At 38.7% G+C, this 14,340-nt stretch overlaps 1 protein-coding gene and 1 long non-coding RNA gene across 8 annotated transcripts; both read right to left on the bottom strand.

The window, feature by feature from the left end:
* Nucleotides 1-1,150: 1,150 nt before the first annotated feature.
* On the bottom strand, nt 1,151-7,324 carry LOC111251906 (uncharacterized). 7 transcript variants are annotated; one of them, XR_015329283.1, is made up of 6 exons: nt 6,656-7,324; nt 6,371-6,500; nt 6,161-6,214; nt 4,714-4,971; nt 4,101-4,339; nt 1,151-2,109 (listed from the first exon to the last, which is right to left on the bottom strand). XR_015329283.1 is itself a non-coding variant. In XM_086991392.1 (3 exons), the coding sequence occupies exons 2-3, from the start codon at nt 4,279-4,281 to the stop codon at nt 1,847-1,849; spliced, it is 444 nt and encodes a 147-aa protein (XP_086847518.1). In that variant the 5' UTR covers nt 4,282-4,318; nt 4,714-4,914; the 3' UTR covers nt 1,151-1,846. The 7 variants fall into 7 exon arrangements, 2 of the variants coding, with proteins under 2 accessions (XP_086847518.1, XP_086847517.1); XR_015329279.1 differs by having other exon boundaries at nt 4,714-4,933; nt 6,656-7,311; XR_015329282.1 differs by having other exon boundaries at nt 4,714-4,933; nt 6,079-6,214; nt 6,656-7,299.
* A 5,490-nt stretch (nt 7,325-12,814) lies between these two features.
* LOC111251636 (uncharacterized) lies at nt 12,815-14,287 on the bottom strand. Its single transcript, XR_015329285.1, has 3 exons — nt 13,952-14,287; nt 13,235-13,552; nt 12,815-13,014 (listed from the first exon to the last, which is right to left on the bottom strand). It is a non-coding gene; the product is annotated as an uncharacterized LOC111251636 (long non-coding RNA).
* Between the last annotated feature and the right edge of the window lie 53 nt (nt 14,288-14,340).

The following is a 14,340-nucleotide window of genomic DNA, read 5'->3' on the forward strand; positions in this document are numbered from 1 at the left end:
TTACTCGATTTGATTTAACGATATTTTACTTTCAAACCGGTTTATAGATTCTATATGATTGAGAGTCAACTTTCAAGTCCGGAACCGGCCTCAGAACGAGTCGGATCGATGCTACACTATTTGCTTTTGTCAAATGTTTCCCTTAATAACACATTAAATTTGTTTGTTTTATTGCATTATCGTGTAGGCACCAATTTGATTTCAGCCAGTTTAGCACTGCTGGCCATTAAGAGCGAAAGTTTCTAAAAGTTGTATAGTGAAAGGAATCGTTAATTTAACTAGATCATTACTGAGCGAACTGTTTCACACATAGTAACAGTTGTTTTGTATTCTTCCTAAAAACGATTCTGGAACATCCATATTCACGCATTTATATAGAGAGGATGTAAGGGGCAAGTAACAATTTAGCCAAGCACGCGATCGGTTGTGCCTAGAACAACAATCGAAAGGCGCGCCACTTTTCTTAATAGCCATCTGCTTGTTTCTCAGCTCAGCTTTGAGCTTTTCCTGTGTTAAACTCATTGTGAGAATTATCTCGAATGCAGTTAGATAACAGTGACAAGTAAAAATGTGGTATTGATCCTGATGAAGCAAAAAGGAAACATTTGATGCTTTCCTAGCTCTTTATGTTGAACTCGTCTGGTTTTCCATTGATCAACCTTACGAACGCCAACATTGCCATGTTAGTATTTCGCTAGAAGCAGAAAATAAGCGGTACGATAGTGGCCAGTCTGGCGATAATTATCGATATGGGCGCCAATAGACCCTGTGGAGCTTCCTGCACTGATGTCTTAAGCGCTATCAATAAATAACGATGTACGGGAAAACAGAATTATTTACGTTGTTCATCGGAAGAGTGTTGCAGATAGTGCCTTCTTTTTCTGTTCCGACATAATACCTTTGTAACAACAAATTGAATCAGCGTGTTTCTTTAGAGGACATGAAGAGCAGATCTGAATTTGATCAGACTGAATAAAATCGTTCTACAATATTGTCTTCGAACGTATGTTTTTTCATACCTATTGCCTAGAGACCCTTCAAAGTACCGTTGGTGTTCTGCTCCCACGACTGTTAACAGCTGTAGCTTGGCAAGACAGAATCTATTATACTTGCGGAAGTTCAATTTCCATTTTAAAATAATGAACTCCAATTGTTACAGGAAGTTCGTACCATTTATTAGCTGAATCCGTAACGTACATCGATTCTCCGAACGTCGATGACCGAAAGTGTGAGTCCGTTTTGGTATAGACAACATAACTAATGTGTGGTCCATTAAGATTTAAAGGATTCAGCAAGACCGGCTGACTCCTGGGATGCCTTTACAGCATTATTCATCTGACATATATGTCTTACAGTAATAATAAGTTAAGATTTAAAAAGGTAACAGAACTTGATGTTTATATAATATTATACAACAAACAGTTGATTAGGCTGTAATTCCAAAGAGTGTAACTTATAATCGATACAGCGTCGTTGTAATGTCTTAGTTTGTGACAGGATAAGTTCTGTTTACAGAACCAGAAATAGTGTAAATTAACAGTTCGTTTAATTTTAATATTAGTTATGTATTAAAACCAACATATACAGATCTAGCATAGTCTTTAGCTAAAGTATTGAACTTATTATGCATCAATGAAGATTATCAATGTAGTTCTCGTAAAAAGTCTACTCCTCGTTAATGAAAAGCTGCTTCTGGGAAAATTTCAAAGTGCGTTTAAAATTCACGCCAAATGATTAAAAATGGGGCCCAGTTTGCATAAAACTGAGCTCTATTTTTAATTGTTATGGAGAAACTAGGCTCTATTGTAAGCACATACAGTATGGCTATCATTTACCAATATTCTGTTCAGTAGAAGATCCTAAAGCCGCGGGGTCCGACAAAAATGGAGTCCATGTATTTGCAGTTCGTGATAATGCTGTGGGGCGCCGTTTTCTTGGCATGAACTTGTGCCGTATTTTTGTCTACCTGAAGTCGGGATTCATGTAGATCCCACGTGGACTTCGAATTCATTTGATGAAATTCCCTTTCAAAGACTGACGATGAGCTCGTTGGTTCGTCGTACATTGATGCAGGGCGCTCACGACGACCGGGAGAAGAAGCAGCTTTAGCTGGAAGGCCAATTAAAATTTAAGATTGAGAAGAATCGAAATTAAAGATAACAACAAAGTCAATCTGTCTTGTCCTATTAAGTTATTTAGGAAAAATATTTGTATATACGTGAAAAAAGTTTTTAAGGGAAGCTTGACTACTCAATAAGCAAAAGAGTTGTTCCCAACCAAATGGATCGCAGCATTACCTTACACCATTTAACCGAATGCCTCATCTGGGGGTTACAACATTAATCAACTCCGAATATAGTAATTACGGATCAGATACTGTGACTCGCGCCTTCAGAAAGCAAATTCGATCTTACACACACCTAATTTTCTGTTTTTTTAACGTTTTTTGTTTAAATTTCTGTTTTAACGAAGTTTCACAGGCGGCTATTCGGCTTTTACGTCGTGCTCATCATCATGCGTGCATCTCTGGCGTGAAACATACGGTTGGCCAAAGGTTCATGGCCCTTCATGTACCATGTATCGCGTTAGAATATAAATTAGATTGAGATTAAATGACCTATAAGGATATCGCAGAAGTACTGTGCAAAAACGATCTCAACATGCTAAATAGATGGAATCACATAGCCAAACCGTCGTTTGTTGTTATTTCTTCGAACAGAAGGACCGCACTGACGATGTTGTATTATCTTTTATCATTTAACTTCAATGGCTACCGAACTACAGATCTCATCTTTAAACTGTCTGTTAGTTAGATAGGTTAAGTCTTCTAACTATTCATATGACAAAGGCAAGTATCATGCCATACTTCCAGGGAGTATTGTCTAAAGGCAGCGACTTGCATGGCCTAAACTAACCACCTAGGCTACTGCGCTATCCGTCAACGAATTGTGTTGAAAACCGACAAATAAACGCGGCGAACTTTTTTTGTAGCAATGCCACATAAAGTAAATCGCTCTAAAGTCCAGAACTGTTCGGCAAGGGGATCGAACACGTTCCGAAAGCCGATAGAAGCAAGCCATAAAACAGATGACAGTCTGCTCTTTTAAACTTCTCTCCATTTCGATTAGATGCCATGTCTTCAAACAGGAAACAAGACACTGGAGTGCTACCGGTCCGACTCGCAGCGAGCGAGCGACCGACAAGTAATTTCTACCTGTTCTAGCGACAACCTGCAGGACGATACAGCTCGTGGCTGGCAGGTATAGCAGACGAAGGCCTCGATGTCTCGAAGCTTTTTGATTCGAGCAGGCACTCCAGTAGCTATGTAATGCCACTGGCATCATGAGAGTATCAAGTAATAAGATTTTCTATTTTTGCCTACCGAGCATACAATAAACTGGGGATGATGTTGGAGACGCCGCACCAATTTGCATTCAGGCTCATTACTCGCGTTCCCTGGTCTGTGCCTCATAGTTACATAATTAAAGGTAGCAGTCATTTATTCGCCCTACATAGCGTCCTTGTTTGAGATTAGCGACGGAAAAACCCAGAATTGAATGTTTATTTGTCCGCGTTGTAACACTGTCTCGCAATGTACCAACTGCGACCGTAGTTTTTCCGTCCGTTCGAATCGAAGTTTTCTCCTGCTGACACTACACCAACTACCGCCTTGGCGTCTTTTGTAACAACTTGTCGTTTTTACCACTAATTCACTCTATATATATATATATATATATATATATATATATATATATATATAGACATGTTAATTAGTTTCAATCATATTGTTATATATTACTTATAGAGCCATATTAAACTGAGAGTTAAAGTCTAATACATTGTATAATAAGATAAACGATGAATTGTGCCTTAATCATTCTACTATGACTATTCAGAGAAAGTTTGAAACCCATTATTAGACGAAAAAGCTTTTCGAACTGCTTCTAAATGCCACGTTTACAGTTGAAAAGTGTAGATGTTTCATCTATCATTATTTATTTGTGCTTCGAAAAAAAAACCAGTACAGACGCCAATACGCCTACCTGATAATTTCTATACATACGTAAAATAAAATATTGTATGTTTGTTTATGTACTTACTAGCAAGTCCTGCAGAGCAGGTTATTGGTGATGGCAGATCGGACCTGTCACGGAGCGATGTGTTTCGGATCGGAGATTTATACCGCTTATCAATATCGTCGAGAGCTCCCGAATAAAGTGACGTTCCGAATTTGTGATTATCATTGTAGATACGGGTCAACGGGCGATGCCAGTTACTCATTTTGGGAAATTACTTGCAGCAAGCTGCCTACGAAAAACTGGCCAATAATACGGGTATCCTGTCAGATAAATGCCACCCTTTATTTTTTATTACAAACAAACACGATCTCTACAAAAGCAACACTAGTAGACCAAACATATACAGAACAACCCTTCACATCGGTTTCTCTATACACCCTTTAGTCTAGGGTTCGTAAATGGCACAACTTTTACTCTGATATTTTCCTCGATCGCATTATCACCATTCTACCAACTATTATCCAAAAGCGTCACCACATACAATCACCGTAGTATGCACAGGCCGAAGTCTACCAATATTAAACCAACTTTCAGAGCCTGAATTACCACATTTAAGGTTTAGTACTCTCAAACTGATTTATTCTGCTATTACCACGCGTCGTTTCAAAATTCTACTCCTACAGAGAATACAAACCTGAAATTATTTAGATCGGCGGTCTTGATGAAACCCTTCACGTACCGATTACAGATGAAAAACAACTGCTTTAAGGGTAGTAAAACTGACCATCTGCGCGACCACAGCCCGTTAACCAATGTGCGCTGTTCGCCATTGGCCGTAAGCTTGCTGCCGCTGATGCGGGTACACGCGCTCGTTATCGCCGTCCGATTCTAGCCTCTGCGAGCGTTGCCAGGCCCTTTATGGGTGAGAAGGACGATATTCAGCTTTTTCGATCTGAAACCCAATCGAGAGACGCTGACGCTACGAAGCGCAAAGCTAACAGTAGACACAGGTAACCTGTCTTGTGTGGTTCTGATTACATCTGATCAGCCTTTTTTTTAACCATTACAAAAGGGTGATATATACACAAGGGGGTAAAATAATGCTGAACAGGCCCGTGAGAGCTTTGTCGTAAAGGCTAATTTTTGTGCGAAGGCTAAAAGTAGAACTAAATAATGTATTGCAATGAATATAGGCACATTTGTCCGAATCTACTATTATTATTTCTGAAAGTAGGCCATAACTAATATTTATATTAAAATTATAAACGCTAGGAAAATTATTTTCGGCTATCGGAATCTCACAACTAGCAGGATGTTTCATAAGGTAACAATTTCAATATTTCCGAGTGTTTAATCGAGTGCACACTCTGGATATCTATGATCCATGTTCAAAGTGCCCTCTAAGTCGGCCGAGGTGATCCGTCTTAATACACTGACGTGGTATAAATAAGCTGAAAATTAGTTCGTTGCTGCTATAGGTGGCACAGCCTGTAACATGGTGTTGTTAAGTTCGAGTTAATTGTCCCATTCCAGGACGGCCAATGTGATCAATCCCGCATCTTAGGACGCTTTTGATCAATTTCATTGAACAGACATGGCCACTTGGGGTTTTACGTACAGTGCGATCACGAACTTAAACAACGCGCCGTAACAGAGCTGACAGCTCAACTTGAGATATCCGAAGAAGCGCTTTGTAAAATTTACAGCGAGAGGACCTGACTAGGTCTTTCTCATGCTTTTTCAAGGCCGATTTCAAGTGAATTGCCCCTGTTTCCTTCTTTCTCGTTTCTCGTCAGACCGCAAATTTGTTCTCGTTCTATTTCTTTTTATCATATGCATCTATATTAGATATTAGCAAATTCGTTAGATGTTAGACATTAGCGATTATTGGTCTGGGGGCCGCTTAACTAGTCACCTTTCCTAATAACAAAGTTCTGAGAAAACTAATGGATGACTTTGAGTCTGTATGACGAACAGATTTCATGTTTCACAAGACTTTCAGTAGTATTAGTCCCAACGTCTATTCACATACAAGGACGTTGTATATTTTTAATGTAACCTTGTCGCGCATTAACATGTAGAGAGTTTGAATATTAGCGCGCCTGTTCTCCATAATAATTCTTATGAGTACGTATACAAACGGGATGCTTTTTGATTGACACTGGGCTGAAAGTGATACAAGTCGAAAACAGTCCCTGAAAACGAATGCAAATGTCCACAGTCATTATATAAGTGTCTTAATCTGTAAAATACCACGGTCGAATTTAATAAACGATAAATATAGGGGAACAAAATTGTATTCCATATCTATATTAGTACGTTAATAGTTGCATTAAGGTTTCAAATCTTACCTCTGTAAACGTATAGGTTACACATACGTGCGTTTTCATGTACTCTGCGTAGCTTGTGGCCTCTTTTGCATGGCCGCCAAGGCTGGCCTAGTAAAGATTTCCACATCTCCACCGAATCGCCTGGCGCTAGCTGCAAAAATTAGGTACGTGAGTTCTTGCTAGTAGATTCGATGCCCTTCAACGAATAGGACAATGCTTACAAATGAACCGTCGTTGGCGTCTTTCCATCGGCAGTGTCGATTAGGCGCTAGTCCAAATCATTTTATTCAAAGCGGCTTGACATACCTTCGAGAAGACGTTGACTAAAATCAAGATCAGTAACATCCTATTGCACTGTATTGATCGCCGTTCTTTAGCGCCTCAAGTAGTAGAGTTGGGAACGGAGCAGGTCTACCATTCTCTATTTAGCATCTCAGCGTCGGACTTTGCAAACGCGGCCAATTTATTGCTGGCCGCTTACCGCTACAAGAGTCTTACATAAATACTAAATACATGTAGAAAACTAGACCGCTGCTTTGTAGAGATTTGACTTTGCCAAGAAACGCTAATAGGCGAAGACCTATGCTACGAATGTTAAGATCGTCCTGCGGAACATCTGAGTGGCCGTTGGGGAAAGGGCGCTATTCAGAGCATATCATCCAAAAGAAAAGTCACTAGCGGTCGGAGCACTTGGAAAAGATAACAGTTCCTGTTATTGTGTTTGATACTGGGTCGGATTGTCCAGAAAGACCTGGTTAAAAATAAAACTCCACGTCATCTTTCTGAGCCTTCTTTGTCTACTCTAACGCGTTCGGTGACTAGTGTGTTTTGAACAACTAAACTATATACAGGTACGACGACGAAGACGGCTAGTACTTATTTAGGCGTTCCTTCTATGCGCGCGTAGGACAGAACAAGCTACGGCAGTAGCAAGATTGTTCCTCGGAGACGAACCACTACGATGCTGCTGCCACTGCTTTTTGTGATGAATGCGATATCTTTCGGGGGTCTAAATGTATCCGGCCCCTCAATGATCGTCTGCTCTTATGAACCCCTAGAGGAAATGGCTTGACACCATTACAATAGAAAATTCCTATTAAAAGCCACGTGGCCGCGATCCTCGGTTATGATAGGGTAGCAGGATAGCTCTAAGGAATAGAAAGTTCCTAAACATAGCCTACTTACGAATCTCAGAACTGCTCAAGGTTTAGGCTCAGTTCGAAAAAAAAATAGAAGGATCTTACGCCAGTTGTATCATATACCAAATCTTTGCGAGCCTAGTACTTCCTAAATTGCTTCTGTCCTCTTTCGTGAACTACGTAAACAGCTTCCAAGTCTATGGAGATTGGAGCGGCATTCTGCATAGTTGGTTCATGCGTACCGAAGAATATATATGACGTAGCTATTGAAAATTTTTGCCTTATGTTGCCCGTAATAGCCATAAGAACATAAGAACTGGTGATATTTTACAGATATTGATGCCTACGTCGATGAAGGCAGAAATTTGTTTCGGATTTACGTGATATATATACAAAACAATTTAGAACTTTGCCCGAATAATTATAAGCGTATCGATTGTAGAGAGTGAAGCCCCGAAGTCAGCAGATTCTTAAGAGTAAGAAGAATAGGCGCTACATGATCTAGGACTTTTGCCTTTGCCTATGAAATTCGATAGCTAGTCACCTTCTTACAAAGATAGTCGTTAAGGCATGTATCAATAGATGTGGTGAAACGCTCATAATCAATGAGGCCACAGACCAGCATCGACTGGTAGAGTTAAAGGCAGAGCGAAGGCATAATGTCAGGTTATACTGCCAACATCAGTCTTCAGGAGTGCTAAGGATGACTTATCTTATAGAATCACTCCTTGGGTGGTACTATTTTTTGACGCAGCTTTTATCCGCTAAGCAGAAGGCACATTCTTATGAGTTAATAAGTGATATAAGGCGTCCATGAAAGCTCTAAAGGTGAAAACGAAGCCCTATTAAAAGGCCGTTTCTTTATACTTATCTAACTACTTTTCACTTAAATTTCGGGAAGAATGTCCAGCTTCTTTATTACATCGTTAGGCTTATGATGACAAATCATTCAAGTGTTCAAACCGATCAATGCTCGCCCCTCAACTGCTCGAACATGTACTAAAAAATCGGTAACCGTGATCGGGATAGGCATATTTGTAATAAAGGCGGTGAGTGCAACAATTTTATGAAGAAATGGAACAGTTTCATTTAAAAGCCAGTGTTCTTTTGACCGAATTCTAATCTAATGATATATCTGCTAATAAGCACTGGGCGAAGGAAGCAACATGATGGAGAACGTTTTTAATATCTACGAAGAAAAGAGACATCATGTGGTCATTATTCAGTAGCTAAGTTCGCATCATCGGTCTCCCGACCTTTTTTAAGTCGTCTGTTACAAGAGGTTCGAACCGGCGGAATGGCGAAGCGATCGCAGACCATGTTTGTTTCCTACTGCATTATCTAAACCTTTAAAGGCTGTAACAAACAATTAGAGGAAAAAAAAATAAGGTTTTCGGTTTCAATAGAAGGCAATATAAGATACATTCATTTTTTGTGATCTTTTTTCAACAACCAGTTAATTGGGTATGCTCAGTCCCTAAAATTAAAATAATATTAGTTTCAAACCATTATGTTGGAAGGGAATTATTCAGTTAATAATAATTAATTAATTAAATAATCAGTCAATTAAGAAAACTTTTACATTTTATATACATGAGTGAGTTAACGTACAAATAATAATAATTTTCAAAAATATTTTAAATCGACAGAAAGTCTTCTACGTAAGCCTTACAGGCACCAAGCTTCTCTGTACTACTCAAGCAATTGCCTGTATCACTATTATAATTTAATGATTCTCTCAACAAGATTTAGCATGATTTTTTTTTGGAGATAATTTTGCAACTTCCGTGATAATCCTTTAAAACAGTCAGTTCGATAAAGGTAGAAAAAAACGACATTTTGTAATCCTGCAATGTTTTGTGCTTCCTATGCAAATATATAAAGCTATGACAACCCTGGAACAAAGTTGGGATTGCGCAATTTCTAATTATACAAACGACCATATAGATTCATTGTAGTAATGAACGATAATGTTGGAATAGAGTTATTATATTTGCCTTAGTGCGCGTTAATTATTAAATATTATTAAAATAATAATAATAATATAAAACTATGCATTGTTTCCTGCATTCTATATTTAATTGGACAATTGTCATGTAACGTGCTCGAAATCAGAAGGGATTGCGAAAAAGTTGAAAATCTTCTTCGTTTCCAAGGGCTCAACAAGCGGCCGAGTGTTTAGCAATAACGAGAAAATAGGACGGCTGCAGAGACATGTTTCTAAACTTTTTACACTGACATTACGTCCGAGTCAGTCGATAAGTAGTATTATTGTTTATTCTTTGAACACGCCCGCAGTTAAAAATCCCAACAAAACAAGGACGGACCTAGAGGTATTGCGGAGTTTTCCCTTAGATATCTTTTTTTTTTGAAGAGTCCACCTACGACGGTTCGGCTTAGAACATCCTACAAAAGGATATCTGCGAAGCGATTTCCTTGACACGTCTTTCACTTCATGCTACTCATTGACCGACTGAAATATGTAGCGCGTTCCTCAACGAGTTTTCCCGTATATACGCGATGATTAAGGAAAGATTTGAGTGCACACACAGAATGATGGGGGCCACCGGCATCTGCAAGCTGCCTTCAATAATTTCCAGGGGTGGTTTTAACAGATACATCCGCTTGAAATTTTTATCCAAATAATACTCGAATGGTTAAGAGGAACGTGCTAAAGGCTGTTGGTGTGCTTGTTATTATCACCGCGATTTTCAAAGAGCAGATTATACATGTAATAACAAGGTGCTCTTCAGCAGTTAATCCTGAAACTGAGACTCCTTTTCGAGTTAACTATGTTTTTTCAAAAATACCACGTAGTAATAATTTGATTTGTTAACATAAAGCCTATGAACTTAAGTAGACCTTGATAGCTTAGATTTATCTGAGAAGATGCGACGAGTGGCTCTCTGAAAAGTTCACTATAAATCTCGTACCGATCATTATAGCCATAAACTATACAAATTCTAGCACAAAAGTGAAATTGTGGTAGTAATCTATTTACCGTAGTATTTTATTTATGCGAAGTAATAGTACGGTTGTTGTGTACAAAAAAAAATAGAGTAGGCAGTAGACGAGTGTCTCATTGAGTACGCTATAGCAAATATTCCAGATTGTAATGGTACGTATGTTATGTTTTTCTTCCGTGTGCTGTTATAGGCAAGAAACTGGTAAAGTTACCAGTTCTGCCACCAGAATGAAACAAATATGCATAGCTTCATGCATTGTATTATGGATTTATATAACAGCTGATCTGTCTATTTATTGAGACATACGTTTTCCTATGGCAGGTCAGAAATATCATCAGACACATATCTCTTTTCCGTAGCCATGATTTCTTAGGGTTAAGTTTGGTTAAGAAGGTTAAGTTTGCCAGTTTTGACTGATCATGCCTAAGCTTATTTACCAAGTCGTTAATCTTTCAGACGCCTGGTAATCATCACTTACTTTTTGTTGTTTGCAGTTTGTTTCGAATATATTCAATATTGCTTGTTATAATTTAAATACAGTCAGTGTGGATATCGTGCTTGACGGGTATCATGGTCGAAATTCTAGCTGCTTCCTTTATACGCGTAGTGGTGAAGAACAGATGAAATAAATGGGTCACAAGATTAATGGATAATCACCAGGTGTCGGGTGCAAAGCAGTTTGTCTTCATTCTTCTCAGATAGATAAGTTGCGCGAAGAGAAGAACTGTGCCCTTCTAATTTTGCCGAGCAAACGGCTTTGTTCCTGCCCAAAAGCCTGTCTATGGGCTTCTAGGTTATTTTTGCTTATTTTTCATACCCTGTCGGATCAAAGTGCTCGCTCAGCAGACTGTCGTCTGTCGGTTATAGGTAAGAAAGAGTGCACCCAAACTGTTTCAGGAAGTCTGTTCATTGTTAACCAACCGGTTCACTAAGCGTTTAGCCAGCCATGCTGCGAAGCAGGAAGGTAGCCCATTTAAGAAGCTATATACATATAGCATTAGTAAACATTCTAAATTATTAGTCTGCACAATTAGCTATAAAGTGCCCAAGTGCTTGCCCTACTATCACTGTATATGCGCCTATACCAATTTACGAATTGTCGTAACTTGTCCATGAAAAACGCGACTACTGTTGCTTGTGTAGAAAAACATTGTATTTACGTTTATTATGTAGTATTAGTCATAAGACGGCACGGTCAGTAATAAGCGGATTTGTGCCGAACTCCAACATAATAATGGGCGCTCTGTCGGACGGAGAACATAATTGCGTCTAATTTAATTTTTTTTTTAAGTGAAAATTATCAATTTCATTGGTTAAATTTGCATCTTTAATAATCGCTTCTACTGATCGTATCGTCATATTAGAAGGACTCGTAGCTCATGAGCGCTTACGAGTCTACGTATACACGGTGTATTCCAACAACAAATTAGGATGAAGGAAATCGCGGGTAAGCGAGGCAGACTGAAAATCATAGTACTGGTCACGATTATCCTATTCTATTTTTATTAGGGAGAACTAATGCATTCTAGGTTCGTGACGGTGAACGACAACTCTGTTTATAGCAAATAAGCCTTGAAGGAAGGAAGAAAGCTGGACGGATAGTTTAGTGGAAGGAGGATGCAAAGCTGATAGATCGATCGCTCATTCTAAATGCGAACCCCTAACCTTTAACGGCAAGCATCACTGTAACTAGCAATAGTCGTAAGCCGAATTCGGGATCGTGTAGATCTATTTGAAGAGCTTGGTTTCTGCTCATACTGCAAGATTAACCAATAATCAATTCCAACTATACGACACAATTGGTTTGGTAGTCAGGTCACTCGTTGCACCAGAAAGTTCTACCACACGTATATGTAAACGAAAAGCACAATAAGCAAGCTAGACGCAAGTGCTTTCTCTTTTTATTTTCTTTTCAACTTTTATTTAGAGATGAAATAATTTTCCCGGTGTATTATACATTACATTAACTTATTGTTCAAACCTACGAGGCACCAACAAACTACCCAATCTATATATTCACTAATGAACACGAGTGCTTTTAGGGTCGGGAAATTCAGTAGAGAAAGAGACTAAAACTACATTCGAATATTATATCTAAAAGCTGATATTGCAGTAATAAAACGAACGGGTAACCCGGTAGGAAACTATTTTTCACATGTAACTATAAGGAGATTTTTGATTAATGACACCCTGTAATATGATTTTTTGTCCTATCTATATTCGATTTAATCTGTATTGTGTTCCCTGTGTTGTAATATACTACACAATTTACGTGAATGAAAAGGTTCTTTTTTTTTTTTTTCGTGAAATTAACTATGTTTAGATAGAGAACAAAAGAATACCATATGCAAAATGGCACTACTTATTTATTTAACAACTTCAGCCTAAAAACAGGGAAAGAACAACAATTAATCGTTGACCATTTTTCAGCTCGGCAGTGTCTGCAGCGGGTACAAAGCCTGTTACCGTGTGCGGTGAACAATACGGCAGTGGCCAAAGTCGGACAGAAGGCTACAGAGTAGACCATGGTATAAAAGGAACACGAAGACTAGGGATTTCTCTAAAATGTGACGGAGAATGAACAGTCTGTTACTGGATGTAGCTTAGCATTGTTTACCTATGATGGATGATTCAAATATAGAATGGCAATTTTGCTCTGTGGAAATTAGAAAACGATATGAGTTCGCATATGCTACGTTTTTGGATCGCTGTGCGAATTCAAATACAAACTTTTTACCTATTCAACATATCCGCGGCTTACTAACGTATGAAAAACTTACTTTCTTGATTTGAGAACAGATTCAGTCCTGACGGTGAGACTCTCTACATAAACTTCTAGCACTTTCGACGACCTATCATCCGAAGGGCGCGGCTATCGGAGTAGCAATAGTCCTCAATCCGTAAGCTGTATTTTTTGAGAACGAGCGAGTCAGTAGATCAACATCGGATGTTTACTAATGTTTTCGTTGCGACCGTGCAAAATGTTCTGCTGCACGTTTGAAAGCTCGTATCAATTACAGGGCTAACAATTTGAATTATTTAAAAAAATTACCATATGTAGGACAATGATGGACAACCTGATAATTTTCTGAAATTATCTGAAAATTATTATAATTATTATTACAACCTGAAAATTGATTGGAAATGATTAGTACACTCAGCTTTCCTTGCATTACCACACCCTACATTTGCCCGCCCAGTCACATCTAAAAGGCCTTTATGATATATATAGTTGGAGAACAGGTTGAAATAGACTCATGGATTGCACATGTCTATCAGTGCAACCAACACAGATAATTCTATTCAGTGTAATTATTGTTGTTAAAGGAAACTGTTCAACAGGCACTAAATTCTAATATATCGAATCTTATTAAGCAAGTATTCCAATGACCGATAAGGTGTATTTGCAGAGATTAGAGAAAGCAGAAACAACAGCTTCAAAAACATTCTGAGTTGTAAGAAACAGCTAATATGAGTTAACATTATGGCGGTCTTACGTTATGTAGTATCTATAATGGTCAGTTTCCACAAGAAGAGATGTCAAGTATTTCAACGCGTGTAAGCATGCTATGTATAACATGCCATCTATATATAGAACTCTATTTGCAATTAAATAGAACTCTTCAAAGCGAGTAGAGGTTAGGGTTCGCTTAGTTGCCTGCATGTAGAGCTCAAGCCTTGGAGTGGCCTAATTTGATTCTCAATTTATGACTTGGTTTCCCTCTAGTACCGAGAGATGGCGCTTCGTTCTCTCCGATCATCGCAGCAGCGAGCGCTCGTCCTACCTATAGTTCAGACAGTAACCGACGGAAGGATATTTCAAGGCATTCACGATCAGTTGGTGCGGATCCTCACTCTCCACAGAATCGTTATAACGCCATCGCAG

Source organism: Varroa destructor, unplaced genomic scaffold (genome assembly GCF_002443255.2).
Source record: "Varroa destructor unplaced genomic scaffold, Vdes_3.0 BEIS01000005.1, whole genome shotgun sequence".
Lineage (NCBI taxonomy): Eukaryota > Metazoa > Arthropoda > Arachnida > Mesostigmata > Varroidae > Varroa > Varroa destructor.

Coding starts and splice junctions, on each gene's coding strand:
- LOC111251906 (XM_086991392.1), bottom strand. CDS start 4,281: ATGAGTAACTGGCATCGCCCGTTGACCCGTATCTACAATGATAATCAC. Junction 2,110..4,100: donor CTGCTCTGCAGGACTTGCTA/GTAAGTACATAA, acceptor TTGGCCTTCCAG/CTAAAGCTGCTTCTTCTCCC.